This window comes from Oxyura jamaicensis, chromosome 6 (genome assembly GCF_011077185.1).
Source record: "Oxyura jamaicensis isolate SHBP4307 breed ruddy duck chromosome 6, BPBGC_Ojam_1.0, whole genome shotgun sequence".
In the NCBI taxonomy this organism is placed as follows: Eukaryota; Metazoa; Chordata; class Aves; order Anseriformes; family Anatidae; genus Oxyura; species Oxyura jamaicensis.
Window position 1 is genome coordinate 10,075,817 of NC_048898.1, and position 25,541 is coordinate 10,101,357.

The 25,541-nt window shown below is 37.5% G+C and overlaps 1 protein-coding gene across 3 annotated transcripts in view; it reads right to left on the reverse strand.

Moving 5' to 3' along the window:
- NRG3 (neuregulin 3) overlaps window positions 1-25,541 on the reverse strand; it is a 402,024-nt gene that overhangs the window by 252,452 nt on the left and 124,031 nt on the right. The window contains exon 1 of one of the 3 annotated variants that reach the window (XM_035330412.1): window positions 141-210. The exons of the other annotated variants lie outside the window; for them this stretch is intronic. Coding sequence (XP_035186303.1) covers window positions 141-177 — 37 coding nt within the window. The 5' untranslated portion in view covers window positions 178-210. Of the gene's footprint in view, window positions 1-140; window positions 211-25,541 lie in introns of those variants that run through there. 3 annotated transcript variants of the gene reach the window in all.

Here is a 25,541-nt window from a genome sequence, read left to right on the forward strand (position 1 = left end):
TGAATCAAATATGTGCTAACCCAAGCGTTTACACATGTGAGCTAGTAGAGAATATGGGATTTCACATATTGAAGTTGCATCCCTGTTTTATTATTCAGATTAATGCAGTATACAGTTGAAATTGAAATGGCATCTCCTACCTTTACTCGTGAGAAATTTGGGCAATATCACACGCATTTTGTGTCTCACTGTACCAGTTTGGTGGTTACAAAGCAGTCAGCTTGCCAGAGCTAAACAAAACAGCTTGAGGTTCAACAAATCAGCACTGTTGGCATCTGATATAGCTAAAGTAAGGGGGAGGAGAGTAGCTGCAAGATGGCACTGACAACTTCATTTCCACTCCTGTGCAAATTAAATGTAGGCTGGGGCACAGGAACGGAACATAATGAGACATAAAAAGTAGGACTGCAGGCTCTGGTTGACTGAAGGCATTAGTATGGTAAAGAAAGGCCAATTAAACTCGAACTGTAAGTTACACACGGCAGCATTAATAATGCTCATAGAATTACAAGACGGTAGCAACAGAAGTCCAGTTTTGGAAATGCAACACTGAACACCTCCAGTGGCAGCCTGACTTCATTTTACAATCTCTCAATCGGAAAACGCATCGTATTCACTACTCTGCAGCCATGAAATTGGAGAAAAATATACAGAAGTGACAGCTGTGATCACTGAAATATGAGTGCGCAGTATGAGCAATTAACAGATAACTGAATAATAAAAGATGTAAAAAGTGCATCATCCTCTTTTGATGATTTAAATTCTTCTTTTAATGCTGATACAAACAAGACATGCAGCCACAACTGAATAACTGTTCTAACTTCTATCACTTGTACATCCTTCAACCTGTTAACCAGAAAAATAAGCACATTTCACTACTGTCTATCGCATTAGGCTACTTTTAATAACTTTTCATAACTAGTAGCAGATTTATTGTCTATTCTGAAGTTGCCCAGTAAGGCAGCTAATATATCATTGCTGCAGCTGTCTGAGAATCTGTCACGTTACAAAGCTGACTCAGACAGCATCTTTGTGCCAGCACATTTTTGGCAGCAGCAGCAGAAGTCCTAGTAATATCCCCTCTGGAGAGCACAAGTGCTACTCTTGGAAGTGTGGAAAAGGCCAACAAAAAGATAAATCAGCTGATAAATGAGATAAGCTGGTCTCAAAATACTTCAGTAATCATTATCAGAAGTTCATAGGAGAGGAACCCTAAAGCTAATCAACTCCTCTAGCAGCATCCCATTTCAAGTTTGTGGAAACAAGTCCAGACACAAAAACTTTTGCACTACAGTATTCCTTGCCTTCCTTCAATGAACAATTTTCACTGTTTCCTCAGCCACATTGTTTTCTAAGAAATTTTCATGTAATGTTTCTCAGGTCACAGAAGAGTCAAAATTCTCCAACTTAGGTAGTTTGGGCTTTAAATATCAGGAAGAGTGGATTCAAACAGCGGTTCTTTATGACAATTTATCACCTAGCCCATACAGGTTCAATCTTGGTGCACAACTGAGGAAACCAAGACAAATGCCTTCCCTACCCAAGACATTTTTGCTTCTAAGCCATTCCCAAGAAAACATGAAGATCATTTCCTCCACAGACCGCCCGCCCTACAGTATTCCTACATAAATCTTCCCAAGGCAAAGATTGCTCTATCTATGCAAGTTCTGATCAAAAAAGAAAGCATGCTCATCCAAACAGGTAAGACGGGTTCTTTCAGGAAAGAAATATTGACAAATGCAAAATAAATAAATAAATAAATAAATATCTCTCTATAAGCCTACATTTTACATGGCAGAGATGTAACTTGGATTACCTCAAGTAGTACAAATTAGTAAACACTGGCCTACATTAAGCTTTCAAGCAGCAGATGATGTGTGATGGTTTGGACTTAAAACCTGAGCAAAAGGTAGGACAGGGGAACCACAGTACACAATCAGAAGTCCTCTGGAACATAGCAAGTTAAAATTTTTGGCTTCAATAGAGCGTTGGATAGAATTAGCCATCTTTTGGTTACAAAAAATCTTCATTAGTACAAAAGCTGTTTAGCAGATCCCATGCCAGCCTCCTTAAACAGCCACTGGCACTCACAAGATGGACATATATCCAAATTCAGAGAAGGATTTAGTCAGAACTTCTTTCTTCCAGGCAGATCTCATTTTTGCTGCAAAAGCCTTTGCAAGGCACTAGAAGTTACAGTAAGTTGGAACAAGCTAGAACAGTCTTCAGATGATCTAGTTAGCATGAGCAATCCAGCTGGCATCTGGTGACTATATATATACATATATATATATATATATATACATACACACACATCAATCCTGAGATAGTGGAAATTCATTTTTACTTCCCTTTTGGCAGCTTGCATCTTTCCATTTGCCAGCTACTCTATTTTCTTAATTTTTTCTCAGGTTGAATATGTTTCATGGTCATTCAGTAGATTTATGTATTTTCTTTTGCTATTGCCTCAGTACTGTCAAACATCCACAATGATAGTTTTTGCTAGCTAATTTTCTTCCTACTGGATGACAAGGACTTTACAGACAAAATGATCACCTTGAGTCTTTGTTATCCAACCTTCCCCCTTTCCCACACACTGCCTGTAGTGTTTGAGATGGTAGCTTGAGCCAGAAGCAAGACACAGAGCACATCAGTATCTGCAAATCCTGGGGGGATCCAGATGAGCTGTTGGAATTCTGTATCAAACACAAAGGATTGGTATGTCCTGCCACACACTTCCTGATAAGCCTTGTACATCTGTAAGTACACCTGAGACATGGATGTTACGGAAGATCTCTGCACGGTTTAGTGGTACATCAGAGGTCAAGTTGGAAGAAAATAGCTGTGGAGTCCCATGATCTAAATCACACTTGAACTTAGAAATTAAAAGCTACTGTAAACTGAATCAAGAAAAGCCAAGGCAGAATAAAATTTGAATTTTCAGGCATCCTTTATGGCTGAACAAAGCCCCAACAGGTATCAATAAGGCCCACAGTCCTGTCTTCTCATGCTGAATGTACCACGGTTGCTTAGATGAACATCATGATTACTGACAATATTTGGCACGTTCTAAAAAATATTTTTTAAATCTTCACATCCATAATTAACTTAACATGGCCAATTAGTGTCAATAATGACCATGTCAGAAATAAATAAATCAATCACTGATACTAGGTAACATGCAAACGATCCTGTGTTTTTCCATGCATATTCTTCCTGAGACAGCGGTTCTGAGAAACGATGCTTAGAGCTGCACTTCTCAGCTCAGAATCTAGTGTCCTTTCGCATGCAGCAATGCAATGTTACAAGTTCTGCAGATTTTTCTAAGCTTGCACTTCATCACAGCATTATCAAGCAGATGTGAGATTTCTGAGGATAGCAAACAACCAGGCAAGCAGCTGAAAGCTCATACATTTACAGAATTTTGGCTGAAATTCAGCCTTCTAGAAGCTGCAGCCATTTTCACGACTTTTTTTTTTTTTTTAATCTAAACTTCAGTCTTGCAAAGATTTGCTTTTGTGTGCAAGTCTTTGCTGCCCTATTTTAGAAGTCAGAAAGGACTCATCACTCCACATCTCTGTCAGAGTGAAGCTTAATTTTTAACATAATTAAGAACTGAAGCACCACCCTCTGTCCACTCCCACATGGCTTACAACTCCAGCAACTCTCCTTTCGCTATTCCCTTTCCTCCTCCTCCAGTAGTGGTGGGATAACATACACAGTGTAGGTAGGACCCTCCCATCTCTTCACAGAATTAGATGAATAAATTGGGACCAAATCAGGAGGCAGTTCAGCTTATGACAGTATTTCAGAAGTTGAGTACTTCAAACATTCCTTGAAATTGGAGCACAAATCTGAAGATTTGTGAAAGACATCTCCTCTTTGAGTATCATTTTTAATTTTAGTGTAATGAAAAACCGTGTTTAAAACACTTTTAAGTAACAAAAATCAGAAGACCCATACCAACTAGCTGTTTTGACAGACGCAGACAGACTGCGTGTGTCTGTTTGTCCCTCATGTTTGAGAAAACCCTATCAACACATTTGAGCAACATAATAAGGTTTTCCAGCCATTCTGTTTGGCAGCATCTGGAAAAGAAACCAGCTGAAATAATGATAACTAAGGAACAGAGTAAGGAAATTACTTTGAAATTATAGTTTAAGAGTATATATAAACTTAGACTAGAGCATGTAAAATATATCCAAGAAAATGGATTTTGTAATGTGTGGGCGGTGAGTTGTGTTTATTATTATTTATTTTTTTACTACAAGTTGTATATTGTTATTCCTTCTTCCCTTCTGTAGAAAAAATAATTATTTTAAAAAGTAACAAATCAATATTTTGCAAGAATCTTCCTTTCTGAGAAGTATATTCCTAAGACAGCTTGGTACAATAGTGGTGAAATCTAAATCTTAAAACAAATAATGCATTTATTTTGGAGAATACTTTTTAGCAATCATTGTCATTTATGCCTTTTAAAGAGCACACAATGTTGCTTGTGTAAACATTATTTTGCTTTGTTCCTCTGATTGCTTTCAATAAAGTAATTTTTCCAGGCAGAACATCTAAATTACCACATATTGAAAAGTATAATATCTTACACCTATCTGGTTTGCATTTCTGGATTGCTGTTTATACATTTTCACCTGTATAGAATCAAAGCTGTTGATGAAGCTGTAAATATTTTTTTATTGGATACAACAAAAAATGCATTCTGAGTACAGGTCACCGGTAATTATTACAGGTACTCTGCCAAATATTTCCTAAAAAAAAAAAAAAAAAAAAAAGCACCCACAAATGTCCAGAAACACCAGACACATTTTCATAATGACCCATGAGGTTCAAGGACACAGCCCAGCATCCTGCTGCACATCAGCGTGCCTTTTTGGTTACCAGCTGCTAACTGAAATTTTTTCCTGCTTTTTCTGACATCTTATTGTGCTGCCTTTTATGCCCCTGAATTGATGAGACCTATTGTACGTTCATTCTAGGTGTGCTGAGAAGCTATAGCACGTACTGAGGTCACAGTTTATAGTGCTGCAAAATGCCAGTCCCTTGGAGTGCTTTGTAATTCAGTTAAAACAAACACAAACCCCCAGCAAATAATCCCCATCTACCCATAAAACCTCCCACCTACTTCCAGGCAAAAAATAAGAATTTAATCAGGCTACAGATTTTTATGTTAATAAAAGAATTGGGTAAAAAAAATTTTTTTTACTTATAAGTAAAAAAAAAAAAAAATCTCAGACTTTTAACTTCTTTACACTAAACCAAGAACATTTTCTTGTTCCTCCTCCCAGCTAGCCAGCTACCTTCTCCAAAGTAGAAGCAAGTAGAAGCCCTGTTTAACTTTGTATTTGTGTTCTCTTTCTTTACATCATACATATATATATTATAGACACATATATATACACACATACAAACACATTTATATATTTATACATATTATGTAAATGTGTTGCTCAGAGAAGTTGCTGACACTGCCCAGAGTATCTGTGGATGCCCTCTCCCTGGAGGTGTTCAAGGCCAGGCTGGAGGGGGCTTTTTCCTGCCCATGGCAGAGGGGTTGGAGCCAGGTGGGCTTTGAACCCAAACCACCCTGTGGTTCTGTATTACAGACATCACATTGTGTGTGTATGTCACATGGAAAAAAATCTCCAACAAAGAATGTCCCCGCTGTTGAGTCTTCAAAGATTGCTATCTGTTCTGGTCTTAATTTAAGTTGCTGATTAATTATGATGTGCTTAATTCAAGGCATCTAGAAATGCCAGTAATCTACAAAGAGCCACTAACTGCATTAACCTAGTCTGGGAACTTTTGCAGACCAATCCTTAGTAACGTACCATGCCAACGCTTAGGCTACCTGCACGAATAGCACTGTTCATGGCGCATGCTTAAAACTAACTCTCAGACCGAATCTCTCCACAAACCTGGATGTAAGTGTCCACCGCTTTAGGACAGGCCCTTACAATATACCAGGCTGTACAGCGCTGCACAGAGCTACCCAGCACTTTGATCCCAGCAAGCAGATGTGTCACTGTGTCCTCTGCTTGCCCAAATTTCAGAGGATGCAAGTCTCAGAAATCCAAATCAAGACCATCCTGAGTGTCCACTCAAGTTAGGGAAATATATTTCGAAAGCAACCCCCTGCCTGAAAAGCATTCACATGGAAAGCTGAGGCCTTGCACATCTGACACTGAGGTTATGATTTAGGAACTTTGGTTTGCACATTCAAATGCTCTTATTTTAAAAATAAAATCACATGACAGTCTATTCCAGTGCATCTGTACAGTCAGTGATTCATCTAATCAGTTTGCTCTTGTGCAGTTTGATTTACTAAGTAGCTGCAAGTATAAGTACCCCTTAAATTGTTTTACTGAATTATTCCATGGCAGTTGAGGATGAGCTGCAATTTATCCCATCCAAAGGCAGAACTCCTGAAAGTCTTACTTATATCAGGCCATGGCCTCACTTTTCTTGACATACCTTCAGTACAGAAACCTCAGCCCTACTAGGTCCCTGCATCTGGGGAACAGGACTGCATTTGCAATGTGTTACCATTGGTTATGTGAAAGGGGACAATGAGAAATCCATGTCAGTATTTCTAAAATCACCTAGTTCTGATCTAGTGTTCTGGCATTAATTCGACCAATATTCAGATAAGTTTTTTAAAAGACAAATAATATAATTAAGCAATGTATTGTCATGTGTATTAAGATTGTACCTACTACCATTCTTGCTCCTTGGTACTGGCATCTCTTCCTCACTTTGTGGCCTGCAGATTTACATATTCAAGAGCTAACTGAGGGATCTGTGGCAGTTTCCAGTGCAGAATGTTCACTGGTTTGAAGAGTCATGGGATGACTGTGGAACAGATTAAATGGTTCCAGGGGCTGAATCCAGCCTACAGATGATAACTCTGGCTCTGCACGTGCACGCTGTGATGACTGTAATGAGTCCTACACCAATTACACGTCCTGCTGGCAACGCGTAGTCTCAGAAGCATGAAACTCTGGACAACTAAGTGTGAAAATGTTCTCAGGTTACTGCAGCATGTGATAAGCTGCTGTGGTTAAGAGCAAGCTATATATGCAAACTAGTTGCATTCATTACTGCTCTCATCTGTGGCAAGAAGATAGCAAGGCTGATTTCAATCAGCATTTTTCAGATGCCAGTTGTTTACATTCTGTACCTACAAGTCCTAATGACAATCAAGAAGCATTTTAGCATACAACCTCCTTTCCCTCCTCCTTAAGATTTTTAACCTAGAAGATGTTAAAAAGAGCAGGAGCTGTGTGAGGTCTGTGGCTTATTCAAGGCTGCCAAGCAATGAGGTGCGAGAGCTGCAGGTATCTCCTCTGGTGATGCCCAGCCCAGCACATGGCTGGCAGGCACTGCCTCTGCTTTCAGTCCTCAGGCTGCAGTGTGATACACCCTTCTTCACATTTGGTTGGAAACGGTGAGGGAAAACACCACCAATGATGTACACAAAAATAAAAAATAAAATAAAAATAAAAAGCTTAGGGTAGCTTTCCTGTTAGCTGCCATTTCTCAAAGTTGCCTTTCCAAGATTTTAAGCATCAGAACAGGGAGTGGCTTTAATTTTACATCCATGCTAACCTCTCCCACTTGAATGGAGCTGTCAGAAGTTATTACCTTGGTACCAACAGGACTCTGAACTAGAACCAGTCTGGCTTAAACAGAGTTAGTGTACATCTACACAACAGTATGGGCATCCTTCCCACTGTAACTAGGACTGCAGTTTGTGATATGCAGTATTTTGTCCATAATTTGACAAGTGTATCTACTGAGCTTTAGCATAACTACTTTTTATGTTGAGTGAGATAGTAAGTTTAATTGCGACACTGTTTGCTGCTCCTTCAGTATTTAGCAGGCTGGCATATAGATAATTAAAATGATATTTATAGTTTTAATAGTTTTCTTGAAGCAGTAGTGTTTGGAGCATATAAAAAAATGCAGTATATAATATACTCTGTTGCCTCTAGCTGTCAGAGTCAGCATGATTTTTGAGGGCCAAAGCCATTTGTATGATTTGCACTTAATATATTTCAGTCAAACCAGGGTCTGAATGGCAAGTAAATGGTAGGGCTTGCCCTCATTTTATGAAACTGTTACATAATGGAGATCTTTCAGCCTCACATTCTTCAAGAAGAAAACAACTATGACTTCTTATATTCGTAAAAAAGTTATGCATAATATTTTAAGAATGCACTGTTCCAGAAATTAAATCACTTTTCATGAAATGGGAGCGTTAAACTCATATCAACCAAGATGTAATGAAATGTGAGACAGTAGCATTCATCTGCAATAGAATGCATGTCTGCAGGCAAGAGGTATTCAGTTCATACTCAGTTTAACATAATAACCTAACAAAATAGGTTGCATCAAAACAACTGATAGTATTCCCATGAATTTCTCAACCTTTTTCAAAAAATTGTTTTCTACATTCTTGGTTTCTATCTACTCCCCTCCCTCCTCTGATAAAGCAAATATTATCATTCTTTTACTTTACTAATTTAAAAGATTTAAAAAAAAAAATCAGTTTTACTTATGGACTTAGATTTTAGAACAATTTTTGTATTTGGATTTTGTATTTGAGTAAACCAGATATATCATCACTCTTCCTGTGAAAGCAACGCATCAAAATATAATACAAAAACGTATTCTGTGAGCGCTAGATGCCAGCTGAGATAATACTCTTTGCAATATATCATGCCAGTAAACATAATGTTAAGATTTCCATGTCAGTCAATACTGAAACAGTAGCATTTGGAAAGCACTCCATGTTGGCTAAAGTTCACTTTCACTGAATTCAAAACAGAATTTGCTTTGTCAGAGAGAAACTATTACATTCCTCCTGAAAACCCCGGCCTCGGTCAGGTATTAGGTAGGTGGATTTAGGAGTCTCTCTCCCGCAACACAATTGAGTTTTGAAATAGCTTTTTAGGATCAAAAACTTGGTCAAGAATCACTCAGCTGTATGCTTAATTGTTAAGCAAGCACTTCATAATGATCCCACTCCAGGAGCTGCATACACGGCTGCTACAAAGCAGATTTCCGCACTATTTACTCCCAAACAGTGAAGTCAGAGTAGCTCCTCAGTATTAGATGCAGATTATGAGGGCAGCTTTCCCCAGAAAGCTAGTACGTTGAGCTGAAAGCCTCCCAAGCCTTTTTTGCACTTATTATTTAGACTGCATCCTGTTTTACAGACAAGATTAAGATCAGCCAGCCAGACTTGCAGATCCATATTTGTGATCCAAAAATCCATTACAGAAATTCATACCAAATGCTCTTGGCTTAGCTGGCCAGCTGCATGAGACGAGGCAGCTTTTCCTTTAGCGACAGTGACCCACGGGCTGCCAGCACGGCTGTCCCAGCCTCCAGAGCACGACGGGCTGCAGCAGCAGCACATCTCTCCGCACGTGCCCGGCCGCAGCCCTCAGTACAGAACAGCGCCGGCTGTACCGTAGCCAGCACTCCTCCATCCCTCCGCACATTCAGAGGTGCTTCCAAATTCACATCAAATTCACTGATCATGCCACACCACAGTGCACTTTGCTAAACAAATCATAACAGTATGGATTAAAATAGGAAAACTGAAGTCAAAATGTCTAGAATTTGTGATTAAAACCCTTAGCCTCTTTCTCATGCCTCTGCAAATATTCATTTCTTAGGTCACCGTGCGCTCCCAGCTCCCATTTAGTCTGTTGTAAAACCAAAGTCATTTGGTTTGACTGTAGTAGTCAAACCATTTAGATGCCAAATTACTATGGGAAAAAAAAAGCCCTTACAAACACACTTTTTTTTTGTCGCAACTAACACAAGGGTCCCTCCTGTTAAGTACTGAATGGGATAGGCCAAATAATTTCAAACCTGATCTTTACAACATAGAGCTCTACACTCCTCTTCTTCCACAGCAGAAGTGCCAAAGTCACACAAGCAACTGGCCTTGTCCCACTCTTCCCCAGCTTGCAGCCCACACATCATGCCACGAACTCCAGGGAAAAGTACCTATTGCATGATGAAGACACTGGTATTTTAGGCACTCAAATGGTGACAGATTATTTTCATTAATCTACTTGTTTAAAACAAATCTAGAACTATAACAAACTATCCACAAGGACAACCTCCTTTCTCCCAGTCTTTTCTGCGCTTTTTTAGTTTACCCCACAGCACTGGTTTCCAACACTACAGCCCATACAGATTTCTCTCAGTGTCAGCTGTTTATAATGCTAAATGAAAGACATTGATCAGCTTACATTCAATTCAACTTCACATACTGAAAACACAACTGCCTTAAAACGAACAAACAAAGTTGCCTTTCGGAAAGCCAAAGACAAGCATTAGAAATTTCTTTCTCATCATAAGACTAGCTTTATCCTCTGGGGCTGCTGCTTTTTCAGGACAGTGCTTTTTGCCACTTGGGCATTTTGTAAATGTACAATATTTGCAAAAAATTATGGCCTTTCCTTCCCATCAGAATGTGGGTCCAATACTTTGCTGCTCTCATAGTATTAATTTGATTTCACATATGCTCTACATGCAATTCAACTGAATATGTATATGTATGTATAAATCATGTAGAAATGTAGCCACAATCATTAAGGAAAAGCTGATCTATAACTTGGTGTTAAAAAAAATCCCTTAAATCACCATAAGAAGCTGTACCTCTTTCCTTAACTTTTGCAATTGTTCTTATGTAAAAAATAATAATTTAAAAAATATATAGAATGCATTATTCTCACAAGAAATCGTTGGTGACTGGACGTATTTTTGTCAATACTTAACTGGTTGTTTATGGAGAAAAGATAGTAGAAGGCTGGTTAAAGAAATACCAAATCTATTTAAAAATCAAATAATAAATTATTTCCCAGTCTTCCACATCTGCAAAACCAAAGCAGCATACTCATTTTTAGGCCAGTTTACCCTAGGTTTGACTATTTCAGTGTGCAAGTCCAAATTCATTACATCACCATAAATATCTACTTGTTTGCAAAGTATTTGTCCAGGTGTTTTATAGCCCCCTTCTTCACAGGCCCCTTGCTTCTTCACTTCGCATCTCCTTTGATAAAAGGCATCCACTCAACAATTGCTCATTTGCTGTACAGCTGTGGCCCTTTGCTTTCCCTTGATGCTTTCAAACACTAAAGGAGATAAACCTGCAAGCAATACCCTTTTCCTGCTGAGGGCCAGCTAGCAGACTATTTCTTATTGTCTGGCACTGATGCCCAGCCTCAGTGATCCATGCACACAGACACTGCTACTCAACTCAGTTTGTTTGGGAACATTGCCAAACAGCTGACCAGGCAGAAAGAAAAACCCACAGTCATCAGCTGGTGCAAAATGTAGCAGATCAGTAACACAGGTCAGTCTAAAAGCTGTGCGATTCTTCTGTTGCAAACAGGTCTTCAGAAAATCAGAGCCTGCCTCTGACTTCGCAAACCCTGCAAAGAACCATCCCGAATTACGGAGCCACCGCCTGTCCAGCTACCGTGATGATTTCCCAGCACTGCACCAACAGAATTTAAAAATTATCCAATCACAGGAGATGTGTGAGAAAGGTCACTTGAAGGTGTTCATTAGGTAGTAAGAACAACATAATGATAGGGAGGACAAACAAATGGTTAATTAATTCACTTGCCTTAGCTTGTCTCCATCACCTATAAATGGGAACAGAATCTGAAGTTTTACTCTGCCAAGGTACTCCAAGTTTCATTGCCAGCTTGCATCATTTGTAAAAATAAATTGATAGCTTTCTAGGCAAAAGCTGTACCTGATGTCACTAAGAAAGCAGGCAGTTGTGCTTCTGAGTTTGAATCACTGAGGTTGCAAAGAACCTTGGGAGCCCCAGCCTCCCGCTAAAACAGGGACAATGCTGAGCTGAACCACAGAGAGAATCTGCAGCCTCCCCGACAACCTGCTCCATGGCTTGGTTACCTTCAGAGTAAGACCATTTTTCTGTATATTCCATCATAATCTTCCTGCATATATTTCTGAAAACCGTATCTTGTTTTGCTGCTGTGCATGTCTACCAACACATGTAGTGACTCCATCTTCCAAATTTAAGGGCAAGCAACCAAAAAAGCTGTTATTAGGACATCCCAGGCCCCTAGACAATCTTTTCTCTCTGTTTGTTGAGTATGACTTAATGAAGCAATGGAATGTTTTAGTAAACTTTACAGGACATTATAACCAAACTGGTGCTGGTGTTCCCTCATGTTTTTATTTTTATTTTTTTTTATTTTTTTTTTTTTTGAAGAGGTTCCTTTACCACAAAGGCAGGAAAAGTAAAGAATGCTAAAAGGTTTAAGATGCTGGAATAGTTAAAGAAGAGGCACATTTTTCTCTTCACCTTCAAGATGAATCAAGTGAAATGGAAGAGAAAATAGAATCTCTTACCAGCTCTCATTGCTATAAGTAGCAGCTTCTGGCTTGCCAAGAAAAAAAAAAAAAAAAAGGAAAATGAGAATCATTCAACAATGCCTTAGTTGCACAGCTTGACAGACCCAAAGAAGGTCATGGTTGTCAAAAAATCTCTGAGATGTTTCAAATTATATCATTATCATCTCATGACAGTGTCACCTTGCTTACATTTCTACAGGCCAATTACTTTTGAACTAGTTAGTTCAATTCTGTTGGGTTAATAAATTTGGAATAGTTCTTCAGCATCATTTAAAGCAAAACCAGCTTTAAACTCTGCTTCTTTCATCATTGACTAGTAAAAATAAATAAATAAATAAAAACACCTCTAGTGTCTCCTCTCTTCCAGTGTCATATGCTCAATTTTTATTTTTTTCCCTGCATATTTAAGCTAAAAACTGGAAAAATACAGCAACACAAATTGCATATAAATAATAATTGTTCACAGATAAAGCAACCATTATTCTGACAGAACAATATACATGACTTGTAACAAAATAAATCTATCCCATGATGCTACCAAGGCTGTTCAGTTACATTTTGGAGAAGCGATATGCCAAGAACAGGATTCATATTGTGTTAAAACACACACACAAACACCACGGAGCACCTCATTCAATAGCACACAGCATACCAAAGGAGGTACACAAAAACAATCATACTGGCTAAATTGTATTACTTGATTACAACATTGATACACAGAAATACTTATTTCTGAAATGCAAAGAAACAGCCTGCTCAAACACATGGCTAGATACAGAACTTTACATGCACAGCCTGTTCATTTACAGCTGGAAATGCCACAGTGGTTGCTTGTATAAGAAAGTCTTCATGTAAACCAGTTAAGTGGAAAAACCTTAGGGACACCAATAAATCAGAGCCTAACTTTGCAGAAGCAGTGGGCATTTGCAGCCCTCCACACTCCCCCAGCCCGCGGTAATCGGTACCAGCCAGGTCTCTGCAAGGATCGTGCCATGACCCCTGGAGTCTAGGGGCCTACCAGCAGCTTTGGGGTGATGCGACAACATGACAGCCATAATCCTCTTGTCCAGCAAAGCAATTGTTTTCTTCAAGAAGCGTTACTAAACAGCTACCATTATAAGAATTTTTTCATTTCTAACTACAACATTTAATCAAAAAGAAAGCAAGACCACATAGCAAAAGTCATGATGCTGACCATTAAAAACAAAGAAAACCAAAAAGCTCATGTTCAAATATGCAATTAAACTAAAGAAAAGGATGCACACAGGAACTAAATCAATAACACAAAAGGGAACCTCCTTATTAAATAACATTCAAATGTTATGCTTCACAATGGAAATGCAGAAAGACTTCCCATTAATCCATCCACTGTAGTCCTCTCGCCAATTCTCATTTCACAGTCACGTATGACAAAGTCCTTTTGTGAATGAGCAAAATAATAAGTTATGTGCAAATCTTTTCTAAAGGACAAAATCTTTCTGATTGAGACAATTATGTCAGACAACTGACTTTGCCTTCTGATTATTTAATCAAATAAATAACTTGCACAACTGTCCTTCATCTCTTGGTCTCTAATTCACATCTCACTAAGCCATCTTTTCAGGTCCAGTGAATAGGTGTTTTCATTTCAGATATTAACAAAAGACTTCTGCAAACAATTCAGTAAACAAAGGCAGACAAAGGAAAGATTGAACAGACTGAACATGTGCTGGCACAATGAGTTATGGGAAGGCCAGAAGTCTTCTGCATCATTCTATCTCTACTGCCGGCTCACGTGTCTGGTTTTGACATTTGTGGGGAGGAAGCACTGCACACCTTCCCACCAGGACAGAAAGAGTACACATGCATGATGCACGTGCATCTTTTCCAAGCAAACTGCTGTGTGTGGGCATAGTCCTGACTTTCTGAACCATTATCAAATGCTAAGTACTCCAGTGAATTTATTCTTCATAGCAGGCAGCCAAACACCTGAAGCAGACTTGCAGCATGTTGGCTGGACAGAGCTGGTAAGAAGACTTTCACAGAATTTGTTCTGTAGACAAACTAATGTGTACTGATGGCATGGACACGAAGAAAGTTGCAGTGAAGATGTTACAGTAAAAAGGTTAGGTGGACATAATCTAGCTATAAACATTTCTGAGGCTACAACATCTTTCACCTTTGTATTTACAAACTTCACAGCCTAGAGTTCATCTTGAAATTATTAAAAAAAAAAAAAACATAGTATCATTTCATGGTATTATGCAATTTTTTGTATAAAAAAAAAGTAATTCTACCACTTTTCTTCTAAAAATTAATCAAGTTTTACCTTGAAATTAATTAAGGGCTTATTATACCCTTTATCATATACCATCCTACCATTTTCAGTCTAAATTTCAACACACATCCAACTACTCATGTATGCTGACTTAACTTCAGTATCTTTTCTGGCTCCTTGTATATGGTATCAATAACAACTACAATTCCTTTTGTTATCCTCAACTAAAAATTCTGAGTCTCTTATTAACATTCCCAGGAGCATGGATAAATTTTGTGCCAACTGGCAGAAAAAGCTGCGTGACACAGCCATGATCCCAGTGCAGAAGTAGCTCGAGTTTTAATGGAAAAAAATCTTGTTTTCACATCCTTTTTCATCCAGAGGAAATCTTCACTAACTCACCACTGCATAGCTGCCTTCTGCACCTCCTCCAGGGCAGCTGTGGAGGTTAAGAAATAAATGTAACATTTCAGAGAAGGACACACCAAAATTGTATATGCTGGAGTGAAATGTAGCCTATTTCCATGGTACTGAAGAGCTTTCTATTTAATCTGTTCTTATAACCACAATAATCTTTTGGGGATTTGTTGGAACACTGGACCCATGACGTTCTGCCATAGGGAAGGGGTGTAGAGGCCTCCTCTTAAATCAGGCCCCACTGACATAACTCTCAACAAACATCCTTATATTAAACTTTACAAATATAGTCTTCCATTCCATAGTTCCTGTCCTCTAGATGGTGGTAGCACAACCATCCTTTCTGAGAACAAGAACTCGTAACTCTGAACCATCAGCCCATCTTCTTGAAACCATTCAGAGAAGTAACTTCTTTGTCCTGAGTTTTCAAGTCTTTTTTTTTTTTTTTTTTTCCCATCCTGTTCTTTTATCACTGCACATTGCAAATGGCACAAAAAAAAAAAAAAAAAAAAAGGAAAAAAAAGTCTTCCAGAATTCCATTAAAAAAAGATGCTACAATATATAGCATTGGGGGGGATGAGGAAAAAGCAGAAGGGAGACTAATTTTTGTATGAAAGATGGCAAAATAGAAGAACATGACTGCTCTTTGCTAAATACTAATTGCATTTCCTTCCATCTTATAAATTACTGTCATATTCATAATTATTTCTTCAAAATTAAGTCCAAAGAGCTGCAGAGTATTCTGCTTAGACTAATGGTTCTGTGGTGGTATGAATCACAAATCTACAGTGTTAAACACAGCACTAGATATATTCGGATATTCAAGCATACAACACTGCTCTAATATTTTAGATTTAAAATCTCTTCTTTAAAACTAAAAATATCTGTTGTATATGAAATTTTAAAAAAAGTTTTGAGAAGTATTTTAGTAGTTGGAAAACAATTTAAAAAAATGAAAAAGTTTCCTTTAAGCATTTCATCTATTTCAGTAATAATATACTTTGGAAATTATCCAACTATATACAGCAAATTAGATAAGATTCACTGCTATATCAAAACTATCATCAATAAGCGAACAATGGGTTGGCTTGTTCAGCAGGTTTTGAAAACAAAAATGGCGATGAAACTTGGGGTTTCCATCTTTCATGGGTTTTCTTTCATAAGAGTAATGGGTTAAAGACTTTAAACAAGCAACATACTACTTGAATTGTTTCCTTTGTATTCCCCCAAAAGTTTCCAGAGAAAATTGAACTTTGTTTCACATTTTCCTATAGGAGCAGTCTTTCTAATATTTAGGTGACTTTGGAATAAAGTCTTTGATTTTTAATAAATATAAAAGGATTTTCAAGAATTAATAGGCTTAGAGTACAGACAGACATTAGGTAAAGACAGGCTACTGGAACAGAGGCAATGATGCCTACATAAGACTAGCTGATCTCTTGATTGCTATTTCAGTCTTTTCCATTTAAATAAGTGAATATAAAATAGCTATCAGAATAGGAAAAGATAGCATATTTTGCTTTAATATAAATTTGCATAATCAAAACCTTTAATATTAATTTCATTTAGAGCATAGCTATGAGCATATTTCACAAGTTTGCACTGAGTTGCAGTTATTTTCCAATCCATTCATTTTAATGAAGGTCTTTATTATTTTTTTTTATTAATTAGAAAAACCCATCAGAAAATTAATCCTCCAAATTCATATGTGAAATAAATTCAAATGTATGTATTTTTAAATATTCTTTAAATGCTTTTTTCAGGTGTTAGACAGCATATAAAATATATTTTTTAATTTTATCCTATCTGGTATTACTACATATTACTACTTCTGTAAAATTTATGGAATTAACAAAAAAATCTGTGCAGAAGAAAAAAAAAAGCAAAAGAAAGGTCTTGAGATAATCAAAGAGAGCTATGTGTGAGGAATGGTCATCTTATGAAAGCTGCAGTCTGATTTTTTTTTTTTTTTTTTTAAGGAAAAACTTCAGGTATTTTTTGAGCTTTACAATGTTTTCCCAGAAAGAATTTATACCAGAACAGAGAAGTTCAAAGCCTTTGAAATCATAGTGGGGCCAAAAAGCAGCCTTTTCTTTTGCCCGTCCAAGCCAACACTGGCATAGGAATTCAAACCAGGACACCACTTCATCCTTCTCTCTTCTGCAGGAAGCAGGAAGCTGACACTGCCCTCAGATGTGGGTGTCCCTCAGGTGGGACACAACACACAGAGCTGCTCTCTCTGAGCCAAGCTTTTAACACCATACCATGCAACGGTATGAATCCAGGAATTCCCAAACACCAGCCCGCACCACATGCAGCTCGCTGTGCAGGTTCGGGCCATGTGCCACGCACAAGGCACCAACAAACCTGAGGTTACCGGCATGGCGAGATTCACCTGCTGGCTCCACTCGGCTGCAGTTAGGGCTGCTGGAGAGCCTTTCCCTGGAGACAGTTATTCACAAATGCTTCTGACTGAATTACGCCTGAAGCTATTATTTCTTCATCATTTTGCTCTCTTGCCACACCAGCCTGGTGAGGAGGATCAGGAATTTTACTCTCTTAATGAGTTTCTGATAGCAGTGTAGGCTGAAATTGTGCACATAAAATTTGGGATCTGTCTTTTTTCCATTCCAAAATGAACAGACTGGATACCATCTCATTCTCAGCTGCAACACACCGTGCTTGTTCTTGATATGTTCAGAAAATATTAAACCTGCAATTTTCCTCTATATTTAAGTTGTTACTCCCTTATTTCTTCTAATGCAATTATTTGGATTTATTTCTGCCAGTCTCATAATGCATAGGCATATCTCCTCTGAATAATTGAAAATAAGTTAAATTCACATTCACTAGGAAAATATCTTATAAAAACTACATACAGCCTATTTAGAGTAATAACGTAGTAGAGTAATAACAAAGTAGTATAATTGGAAATATTTCAGGGAATATTTATTATCACGTATTTCCTACAAATGCTCTTGGAGCTGTGCAATGGCAGGTACCCTACATGATGCCAGTGACTTGCTGAGCAGTGTTTGGTGTGCAGATACTAATTGAGTTCCCTGAAATGGGTCTCCCTTTCTCCATTTACACATATTGAACCTTCAGTGAAAGGTATTACATAATAAGTGCAAAGCACTCTGGAAAACATCAATGAATAACTTGAAGGAAAAATGATCAGAGTCTGTATTTAAAAAGAAAACGATGCTCCTATCTTCCAGTAGCTAATCTTTCATTTTAAATATTTGACACAGACTCCTGTATTGCCGAGTGTCTCCCGTTTTGTTATTTTTATACCCCTCTCTACTGAGGTTGTAGCTCCATCATAGGAGTGATTTCCACAATGCAGCAAAGCAACCACTAAAAAAAAAAAAAAGTACTAAGTACTCCCCCGCCCCCTGCACACACACACTGAGAATTTCTTCCTTAACAAGAAACTGGGAGCAGAGACAGCTGCCCTTGCTGTCACTGTACCTACTGCTCTGAAATCCGTGATGGCAGCTAAAATACCAGTTTGAGGCTTCAGAGATCATGCCACTAAACAACCTGTCTTCCACTTGTCTTCCACCAAGCTCCCAACAACATGAACCAAATACACACGTAGGCCTTCAGTTCATCCCTGCGAGTCTAAACTTCTAGCTATGCCTGTAAGTACCCAGCATTCAAATCAAACAACAAATAAACCACTAAAAATCCCTTAAATTCTAAAAGTACAATAATCATGCATTCTAGCCTCATAAGTATTTATGTGGGTCCCACCACAGAATTGTCACTGCTTTCAATTTATTTACCATTACAACACATCCTTGATGTATGCTGAGCAAAAAGGGAAGGGCAACTCTTTTGTTCCCAATGGTCTTGAAGGCAGTTTCTGTACAAGTCTTCTGCTCTGTCTGGATACTTTATTTTTTTCTTTTATTTCTGTGCATTTCATCCCCATAATAAGACAAAAAACATTTACACCAGAAATACACATATTTATTATATATATATAAATATAAATATATTAATTGTGACTTGAAATGGCTTAAAATCAGGCACTAAAATTTAGCATGAAAAGAGGGAAGGAAGAGAATAATCTTATAGTTAAAGAACATGTCAAACAGTATGCTGTTGTATTAATGTAACATCACTCAGAGAAAGTAAGTACGCATAATGTGTAACAAGTAACTATGGAAAAGCCTCTTCATTTTCCATACTAGCTTTTCTCTCATGTGTATGCATACCGTGCAGGGTGAGGTGTGCATAATTCTGCACACCTAGAAATGTTCTGAATTAGTGGCCATTAAACATAAGAAAATATTTCTAGTAAGCACTGGTCTCCATTACGAACAGCAGCCCCTAAATAAGAATCACTAATTCTTGTATGTAATTCTTCTGTATTATGTCTTCTTGCTGTTTGCCAAATTGTCAATCTTAAACCCAAAGATTTTCTGATGCTCTGAAAGGCTTCTGTGCGGCTTAAATTCAGGCTTATGAAGTCTGTACATAAGTGGTTCAATGCCAGATAACTCACAGCAAACGTTGTTAGACTATTGGGTGTCATGCAAGAATTGCTCACAAAAAAATTATTATTCTTCTATGGCTTCCAAGGAAGGAGACTTCCTGACATACTGTTCTTTGATGGAGGCTATAAAAGCTCTGGTTTCATATTTGTTTCATAAAATATCTAGAAAGTGATCACATATTGATTCCCTCCTTTACAATGCAACAAGATTTGCCATGGTTAGCCTTGGAGGCTTCCACGGGATTGTAGCCTGTGATCAGTACAAGGCACCACATGACTGACCGGTTACAACCACAGCTCTGGGACAGGCTCCCATGTTCCAATATTCTGAGGTTGCCCATGTTATCAAAATATCTCAGAGCTTTCCTAGTTGCTCAAACTGTTCTAACTTTGGACTAAAAAGTACTGGTGAACAGACGTTTTTCTCCCTCTCTGTAACTGCCTGTTCTAAGTAATTAACTTTTACTATGTATCTTGGTCAGAAAAGTGCAGGTACATCTTCCTTTATTCCAACAAGCACAGAAAATCTTTTGCAGTGCTAAAACAATCTAATGTTTATCTTAATAGTATGCCTCCAGGACATTTGTGACTTTCTCAAAATTGTAGCATTTTTGCTAACATGCCACAAAATATATGTATTTTTCTTCTCATCTATTAGTTATCTACAGCAGCCTATTCATCTGGGACTTTGCAGACAGTATTTTCTCCTTGTAATAAATGACACACATAGCAAATGCTTTAATGAAAAAAAATGTTACCATTAATAGTAAAAACTTAAAGACTTGCATGAAAAGTTTTTGGTCCAGCAAATAGTAGTTAGCATCCAGTTAGTATTTCAAAAACCAATCTATGAAAATCAATAAGTGTTTTGGTCCTTCCCTTCTTTTTTTTTTTTTTTCTCCCTGTAAACACCATTTTAACTTCTCAAATGCACAGCAACAAAATATGCAATTAAACTAAAGAATTTATCTTAAAGTTTGAAAAAACATGCCAGCAAACTGAATACAAATAGAAAGTATATTACTACTAGTGTAGCCTTTAATACAACATAATTCCTTTAAATTTTCCTTGCATGCATTTGTGTATCTAAAGAACAGTTTCACTGTAGTCCAGCTGAGTTCAAGAGCTTTCAAACTGCACTCCCTGTGGTATGTATATAGGAAGCGATCAATTCCATCATATACAAAAGAAAGTAAACTTAATATCCAAATTGAATAAACAACAGGGCAGTTGAGAAGCTAGTATATAGGGAAAACTGTAGTAGTTTAAAACTTTAAGAACCAGACCTTCTATAAATTCCTGCATACAAAATGTTCACGTGTTCTGCAGAATTTATGGTCATTGTATACAAGAAAAATCAAGAAGTATGAAGTCAAAAGCACAGAAACAAATATCCTCCAAGTTAATTAAATATCTTCATTGAAGAATCACTTGGATTTTGATAACATACGTACTCATTATTTCTGTGAGATTTTAGGCAACATCACATATATATAAAAATTATATAACTAAAAGTTATTCAATATTGCACTTATAATTTTGCAAAGTGTTGTCACTGATCACTGGCTGTTTAGAAAAAGAAGCTATCAGCAATCTTGGACAATAAGATCATAACTTCAATATTTAAAAATGAAAAAGAAGAACTGAGCTATGATTGTACTAACACTTACATCACATCTATTCACAGCCTAGAAAAAATCTGAAAAAATAAGTTGCAGTTGTTAAGTAAATTTTAGCAAAAGCTGATTGTGTGTGAACGGAAATCCCAGCAGTTATCATATTCTTCACAGTAAGAATGCAGACATTTTTAATAAAAGTTAATGGAATCATTTTTCTAAGCAAAGAAATGTACTGATTTAATAAAACAGCAAAACTATGTATTATAATTCAAATTAAGGAACAAGGGAAAACAAAGTATTAACAGCACATTTCCATGTTAATTATGAAGGCCTACAGTCATGTAAGTTCTTTAAAAAAAAAAAAAGAAAAAAAAGAGAGAGAGAGAAAAGGACTTGTTTGCTTATTTTGGTTAAATGAGATCTAAGTTAAACGTTGGGCCAGCAAAGCACAAACAAGCATCCCTACATCCCTAACCTTTACCATGATGCTGCAAAGTTAAAATACTTCACTGTTTGAAATCATGAGCTGCCAAACATAAGGAGGATATTAGTCTATTAGAAGCACAAATTGAAATAAATAAATAAATAAAATGATACAATGTATTTTCTATTGCTAGGAACAACCAGTACATTAAAAATAGAGCATGCAGTGCCAGGCACTCTGCCTAGAACCACTTCTCCTTTGCTGGCAACAATCACATGCATTTCTGTGGAGCTGCAAAAGCAAAGATAAACCATTGTCAGCCTTTTCAAATATGTTAAGACAATGGGCAGATTCAAAAAAAAAATAAAAAATCTTTATACACTGTATCTTTATACATCTGGCCTCAAGAGTGGTTTTGGTGGTGGTGGTGTTTTTTTTTTGTTGCTGTTGTTCTTTTTTTTTTTTTTTTTTTTTTTCCCCCACTTCTGCCCTTCTTGGAACCTCTCAGGCAGTTTTGTTTTGTTTTTGTTTTTTTCCTCTTCCCCCCAGTACACAGGTTATCTTCCTCTCCTAGAGAATTATTTCTCAAAAGTAAAAAAAAATAAAAAAAGTTAATTTTTTAATTCTTTTAGCCTTCACGTTGATAGTTTCCTTAAACATCTTTGCAAAGCTCAGCATTTTACATCTAGATTTTCCCATCTATGTGTACAATGATACTGTCTAGGCTTCCAATTACCTTCATAGCATCAGAGTAGCTTCAGTTTGGTACACGTCTAATATACTTGGACATTAGTGAAATATTTATATGCCTTAAGTCACCTGAACATTTTAAAACATTTTATATAAATTGCAGTATATAAAAAAGTCAAAAATTCTGCCTTCAGTAGCCTCTCCAATCTTCATGTTGGTAGGGTAATCCACTAATGCACTTCCGTAATGTGTCATAATCCATTCATTTAGAACTGACTCCTGTTCTAGAATATGCTGTTCACCTCAGGAATCAAATCCTTTCTTAAGAAATGACTGTAAGTAATAACCTGATTATAGTAATAGGAAATTATTATGAGGAAATTAAATAGGAAATTAAAGCAAATAGGAATTATAACTACTATATTTGGCAAATACCTATGGAATTTAACTGAAGCTTAGGCACACCCATGCAGCAGTATTGTACCTACGGGAATTAAGGTTTTACTCTGCAATCACTGTTTTTCACTTAGAGATTTTACGGCCCAACACTGCAACTGTAAACTTGTACTGCTAGACAGCCTGTGCTGTAAGATTTTTACATGATGACTGATATTATAGCCCACTGATGCTCTTGGGGTTTTGTCTGATTAATCATTAAATAACTTAGCAGTGCAACAAAGTAGAAGTTTTCCTGAAAGAAAGTCTAGTATGAGCTGCAGGAAAACAAGTAACCAACAGTCCCTGGGATTCTTAAAGAAAACAGGCACAAATGAGGGGCTCCAGGCTGAAACCCAGCCCAATTTGCTGCAGCAGCTTGCAGAGGCCCATGCTGCTGATGCAGCCCTGCCTTTGGGGTGCAGCTGCCCTGCAGTCACCCCCAGCCATGGCTCAGCCCTAGGGGCCGGTGTCGAGGGCTACGAAATGCATGTGACCTAGCACCACAGACTTCAAAGTTTTTAATTACTCTTTTCTCAAAAGGGATTGTCTTAGCAAAAGCAGAAGTATCTAAATTTAGATACGTGTGCATTGAGCTAAAAGAAACTTAGAAAAAAAAAAAAAAAAAGGTGTTTTTCCTCCATTTTAACTACTTACAGGGCTTCTTCCTCAGTGCAACTAAACATCTCATCCCCAAAATCATCCTGTGTAAGCCAAATTAATTCCAGAGCTAAAGCATAGAGGTGGCTCCAGTCTGCAGCAGGGAAGCAAACTGGCATTCAGATCTTGCAGACTATGACAGATTTTAATTAGAGAGATCACAAGGTAGCATAACCAGCAACATGAGCTAAAGGTAACACTCATGCAAGTAACACAAGAACAAGGACCTAGATTTGAACTTCACTACCTGAGATTTTTAATGACATTCCATGATGACAAGCTTAAGGGCCCATGGCTATCTGGAGAGGCATTTTTAGGGTGGAGTTAAAAGGCACTGAAACTCCCAGTTATGTCCTGTACCATCCAGCAACAAGAGGGTACTTCTGATCAATGGATATTGGATGAAGAAGTGTGCATCAGGGAAAGCGAGGAAAACCAGTCATTTCCAATTTGTAGCAAGCTCAGACTGCCTGAATGACTCCTAACACTGATATGTTTGGGGACAGTTACTCCTGTTGACATTTAACTTACTAAAGCGATAAAATTACCACCCCCCCAAAAAAAAAGAAGAGTGAGTGAGTGTGAGTGTGTAGTATAGACACTATGATGGTCCTAAGTGTTGAAAAGTCTATTCTTTAAAACAGTTTCAACTCTAATTCCCTCAACCTCCACATTAAAAAAAAAAAAAGCCAAAAGCTTTTACTGGAGTTCAGAAACTACACAGTTCTTTTCAGGTTTACAGTGAGAACTTCTGAAGAGAAATCATTTTCGTTTCTGTCTTTTTGACAGTAATTAAATTAGATATTTCAGCTTTTAATTATTGTCTAACTTCCCTTCTGAATATGCTGACGTTTTGATTAAAGGGAGAATGAAAACAAAAACAAAGCAACCAAATTTTATATATATTAAACCAAAGATATTCCTCTTCATGTGGAACATCACAGGTAGGTGGAGACCACTAAGCTACACTGCTCTATTTGCCATCAGACAGCTTTATGGAGATGTAGTATTAACACAGTGCAAATAGCAATGAAAATATTTGCAGAGTATCCAATTCTAGAGATGTCAATAGTTAAATAAAGAATTGCAGCAGAGACTCCTCTGCAAGATGTGATTAAGCAGGCAAGATGAAAGACTTGCTTTAAATAGCAGTGCTGTGAAAAAGGGCAGGTGGCACGTGTGTACCACAACCTATGCATGTACTGCAGCCACGGCTTACCCCTGAACTGTAGAGTTTAGGAGCTGTACTTCAAAGGTGCACGCAGGATAACAACTCGAGATGTTGAAGATCATAGAGCTTCCTCTGAAGGGAGAGTTCACAGTTATTTGGAGCTGATGGATTGATGAGCACCAGCAGTTATTTCCAGCTTTTTTGTTACCAATGTCAGTGCAAAAGTGGGAAGGGGGCTCAAAACTGAAAGGACTTGGATTCTTTAGTCAATCAAGGCTACAATGTGCAGCTTTAGCATTTATTCAGTCTTTTACTAAAAGTTACTTCTACTATGCTTTTTGATCAGAAAATAAGGTTCAAGATACAATACAAAGTGCATAGGTGCAATGTGCAATATACAACTAATTTAGACACCCCTGAACTAAGTAGAATGATGCTTCCCTCCTGTAAAGGCTACAGCACAAAGAAAGAAACATCCCACATGAAAGTATTTTCTTCAGTTGCAGGGTAACAAACCATCCTCAAAATTTTACAGGTGGAGGAAGAATTCTGAACCCTCTCCCCTGCTCACCAGCACAGGTACAACACGTCTCATATGTCCCAGTGCTCCCTACCTTTCCAGCACAAAGGCATCACCATTGCTGTATTGAGCAATATTATGATGCCCTCTCTTTCATGAAGATCAGAAAAATCTCACTTCCACAACTGTTTTTAATTAAATTAAATCAAAGTGAAAATTGATGATTATAAACAACTTAAATAACTTAAGCCACAGCAAGTACAGCCAAGAATACCTGACTTTCCAAGTTTCATAATCTATTTTCCCCCTTCTCTGGGGGGACTGGGAAGTCTACTTTTTTGTTGTCTGTTTTTGCTGCTGCTATTTTTTATTTTTTTATTTTTAAATAAAACTTCTAGATATATCAGCTACGTAG